The sequence below is a fragment of the Penaeus japonicus genome, unplaced genomic scaffold (assembly GCF_977035675.1).
Source record: "Penaeus japonicus unplaced genomic scaffold, GWHDUDI00000001_assembly GWHDUDI00000017, whole genome shotgun sequence".
Classification (NCBI taxonomy): Eukaryota; Metazoa; Arthropoda; class Malacostraca; order Decapoda; family Penaeidae; genus Penaeus; species Penaeus japonicus.
In genome coordinates this window covers 19,235,860-19,240,859 of record NW_028234419.1, presented here as the reverse complement: position 1 = coordinate 19,240,859, position 5,000 = coordinate 19,235,860, and the positions used below count along the sequence as shown (strand labels likewise).

The window sequence follows — 5,000 nt, the reverse complement described above, 5'->3', positions numbered from 1 at the left end:
AATTTTTGAAAATTGACGAAATGAGACGACGGAAAATATACTAGTGTGACAGCGCCTTTACCCACCCTCGTTTTTTTCGTTAGCCGAGCTGTTGCCCTCCACTTAAGCCTCGTGTTTGGTGGTGCTTTGATTATGCCCAATAGTTCTCACCACATATTTATAAAATACATCATCTTAGGGCTCTCCGATACTATGCCTATTTGTGTTTGGGGACACGATGTAAAAAAATATATTTCTGCATTACAACCCAAATCTCTTCAGAGTTTTCCTCAAGTTGTATCCCCAAGATTTCAAAATATTTTGATGATAGCGTCAAAATATTAATAACACGCTATGTCCACAGTAAGCCTCGTCAAAATACCCTGACACTCACAGTTCACCTACAGACAGTCGTACGTACATACACATCGGTTCTTCCCGCACCGTGTTCCTCTCGACACTAAGCTCGGCCATTAGTCCAATGTTAGAACACAATCACACTCAATATCCAGGCCAGGACACATTTCGCTTGTGTAAACGGGAGGGAAGTTCATATGTCTATGTTCATATACGGATATGTGTCCACTGTCCACATATGTTTTCACAAGAATGTGATTGTCTTCACATATGTGTTTCTTTTGCGCTTGTGTGTGCTTAGAGAGTATTACAGAGTATTACAGAGGGTGAGTATGATAATGATGTTAGTGATGATAAGAATGATTATGATAATAATAATATATTGCAATGATTGGTTTACTAATAATGATAATAGATAATAACAATCATATGTGTAACTATAATGATGAGGATAATAATTATAAATTACCAACAATAGTAATGCGCTTAAACAATGTTTCTCTTCTCTCTCTCTCATTCTCTCTCTCTCTCTCTCTCTCTCTCTCTCTCTCTCTCTCTCTCTCTCTCTCTCTATCTATCTATCTATCTATATATATCTCTCTCTCTCTCACTCTCTCTCTCTCTCTCCTTCTCTCTCTCTCCTCCTCTTCTGTCTCTATCTCTCTCCGTTTCTTCCTCACTCTCTCCTTCTGTTTCTTATTTTACGGAATGTAGTGTGCATCCGTCAGCTGTCACATAAGCTATCATATATTCAGGAATATCACAATGCATGTATTATTTGATAAGGGTCTCTTCCAGTTGAAATCATTAATATCTATCTATCTACCTACACACGCGTGTGTGTGTGTATATATATGTGTGTGTGTGATTATGAATATGTATTATACAAAATTCTTCTTCTGAGAATGTCTGTATCTCTTGAACAGATGAAATTATTATTTTTTTAATCTATCGTATGCAATTTTCACGATTTACATTTTTTACATTTGATTTACTTTTAAATACACTTATCTTACATTTTTTACAGTTTAGAAAGTATGCTTTTCCTCTCAATTCTTCGTTTCTCTGTTCTATGTCCTTTACTCCCCTTCCCTCAATTTATCTGCCAATCTACACAGATGCTCACCTGCGTTTAAAGATACAGATGCTCAGTCACACACACCTGTGCACCTACGCTATAAAAGACCACTGTATGCCATTCTTGTTGATCGAATCTATGTGGCTTGCAGGAATATGTTGGGACTTGTGTTTGTTTCTGTGTTTATGCGAGTGTATCATGATGGCCAAAATGACAACTTTAATTCCATCGTTGTCTATTTTTTTTCCGTATTTCGTATTTTTGTGCGATTTATAGTTTACGAAAATGCATTTTTAATACAGGTGATCTCTGAGTTTTTTTTTTTTTTTTCTTAGCAGTTCATATATGTCTTGTTCTCATACATCTGGTATAATAGTAATAAAATCACTCCTATTAAACACCATTGTTTATATCTTACAAATATACCCACACACCTGCATTATATACCAATGATCATAAAAAGAACGGGAAGCCAATCACCCCACCCCCCCCCATTCTTATTTTTTTCCCTCCTCACAGAACGAAGTCCCCAACGCAACACAGTAGGATGCCGAGCGTGGTCCATCTCTATCTCTTCTTAACCGGCCTCCTCCAAGTCCTGGCACTTTTGGTACTGAGCCAGCCTACAGGTATGTCTGGCGAATCATCTCCAGTTCCGGATGCTGTCCTTTGACTTTTTGGAGGCTTTTATATCCTTGTTTTTTAGTGCATTTATATATGTAATTATTGTTGTTTTTTCATTATTATCACTGTTACTGTTTTTGCTACTATTGCTAAATATGTTATTGTTATGAATGACGTTATAATAAGATAGCATCTACATTACAGATATCATCATCGTTATCAAACATTAATCACAGATTCCATGACTATCCACAATAACTTCGAATAACTTAGTTCTTTGTATCCCCACGACCACGTCTCTTCCACTAACTATGACAACTGCATTTGCGTAACCATAGCAACAAACGACAACGGCGAAACGGGTGACTGTTCGCTCGGTTGGTTCCCTTGCGACTTCGGGAAGCGATGCGTTGAGCGGAGGTTCATCTGCGACGGATACGGGGACTGTCTTGACGGCAGCGATGAGTGGAACTGCAGTGAGTACTTGTTTTGTTATCACTACGAACACGTATACGCACACACATACGCATAAACACATGCTCTCGAACACAAACAGACATACTCGAATACACATGCACACTCGAGCACACACATGCACGCGTGCACGCACAAGTATACACACGTGAACACGGACGAGAGCATACACACACACACACTTATACACACTCACACATGCACTCGAACACACACACACATACACACTCAAACACACACGCACACTCGGACACACACATACACGCACAAGTACACAAACGCGCACACGAACACACATGCACGCACGCACGCACAAGTATACACACATGCACACGAACAAGTACACACACACACAAACACAAAAGTGTAAATACATATACATATACATTAATATAGCCATCTCTTTACTCCTGTCTTTCCATCACAATAAAACAAACATAAAATCAAAAGGGTAGTCAGCATTAGTCAGTCGTTGCAAAATCAAAATAAAAAACGTTTCCCTTCGTCAACTCCTCTTTATCACCCCCCCTCCCCAAACAAAAACAAACAAACAAACAAACAAAAAAATACTGATATCATGTGATGTATAATTAGTTAATTAAATAACTACTTTCGCCGTAAAATGCATGGGAAATCCTAGTCAACATTGCAGTTAATCCTCCCCACCGCCAGACAAACTCTTCCCCGTCTCGAAACCAAAGGAATACGTAATCTTTCCGAACATTCAACAAACAAAAACAAAAAAACAACAACAACAACAAAAGAGAACATATCTCGACAAAATCAATTACACTTCAGCGTTTCCCATATTTTTTAAAATCTGTTTTTGTTTTGGAATTATGGCTAAAGAAGGATACGGGGGAGGAGGAGGAGGGAAAGGAGAAGGAGAAGAAAGAGGAGGAGGAGGACGAGGAGGAGGAGGAGATGAAGGAGGAGAAAGAGAAGAAAAAGGAGGAGGAGGAGGAGAATAAGAGAGAGGGGGAGGAGGAGGAAAAGAAGAATGAGGAGGAGGAGGAGGAGGATAAAGAAGTGGAGGAAGAGGAAGAGGAGGAGGACGAGGAGGAGAACAAGAGAGAGGTGGAGGAGGAGGAGAAGAGAGAGGCGGAAGAGGATGAGGAGGAGGAGGAGGAAGAGAAGAAGAAGATGAAGAATGAGGAGGAGGAGGAGGAGGAAGAGGAAGAAGGGGAGGAGAAGAAAAGAGAGAACAAGAATTAGAATGAGAAGAAGGATTAGAAGAAGAAGGAAGAAGAGGAGGAAAAATATAATAGGTTGAGGAGGAAGAAGAGGAGAAGAGAAGAAGAAAGACGAGGAGGAGGAGGAGGAGGAGAAGAAGCTCTCCTGGGTAATGAATGAGAAACTAACAATTAGCAAAGGTGTAATCTAGGTCAAGGGGGGAGGGGGAGAGCGAGAAAGGGGGGTGGGGGTGGAGACTGAGCTTCATCTCGTTACGTGATCCGACCAATCTCCATTAGCGGCCTTTCACGGCGCTACAAAGGACTTAGACGCAATCTATGAACACTCACTGCATGCCACTTTGCAACGTGTTGACTGCAGGGGTCGTTGCTCTTTTGACTTTCGTACGTTGCAATGTTGATGTCTTTGGGAATATGTCATTTATTTCTTTCCGATAAGAAGAGGTAGAGAGAGAGAGAGAGAGAGAGAGAGAGAGAGAGAGAGAGAGAGAGAGAGAGAGAGAGAGAGAGAGAGAGAGAGAGAGAGAGAGAGAGAGAGAGAGAGAGAGAGAGAGACAAAAACAAAAACAACAACAACAACAACAACCGGCAGCAAAAGAAGGATGCAAAGGAATTCAATTAGATTAGCTCTTCGCTTTGGCAATTGAGTCTTGACGCTGACTACTTTAATGCCATTTGTTGCAGTCTCCACCGTGCAACACGACAGACGAATATTGAGCTGGAGTATGAGGAGCCATTGCACATTCCGGCGAAATTGCTTGGAATCGTTTCCCTTGTTAGTAACGGAGGATGAGTCAATTTACTCTTTATCCGGAACCGAAAATGAAATCTAGAAATGTCCTGGAAATCTGTACTAGGTGAAACGAAAATGAACTTGAAGTGAAAGTAAACACTTTTTTTAATGATTGAATATTATAATCAAATAAATAAGTATGCATACACACACACACACACACACGCGCGCACATACACACACTATAGATGAATAGATAGATAGATAGATAGATGAATAGATACGTATATATATATATATATATATATTTTTTTTTTTGTGTGTGTTTGTTTGTGTGTGTGTGTGTGTGTGTGTGTGTGTGTGTGTGTGTGTGCGCGCGCGTGTGTGTGTGTGTGTGCATGTATCAAACCTCCACGTAATGGAGATGACATGCTCTCATTAATTAAATAACAACAGATTTAATGTAATTGATAACCATGGCTGCTGGTACATAAAAAATACATGATTTTATATAATGCAGCGATTCCTGATCTAATGCGTCTTTCCACCCAATTCCTGCTCA

General features: G+C 40.0%; 1 protein-coding gene across 1 annotated transcript in view; it reads left to right on the top strand.

Annotated features, from left to right (window-relative positions):
• The first annotated feature begins 333 nt into the window (after positions 1–333).
• Positions 334–5,000, top strand: part of LOC122258328 (uncharacterized) — a 39,566-nt gene continuing 34,899 nt past the window's right edge. The window contains exons 1-5 of the mRNA XM_086545787.1: positions 334–342; positions 492–662; positions 1,364–1,371; positions 1,455–1,583; positions 2,312–2,514. Coding sequence (XP_086401913.1) covers positions 334–342; positions 492–662; positions 1,364–1,371; positions 1,455–1,583; positions 2,312–2,514 — 520 coding nt within the window. The remainder of the gene's footprint in view (positions 343–491; positions 663–1,363; positions 1,372–1,454; positions 1,584–2,311; positions 2,515–5,000) is intronic.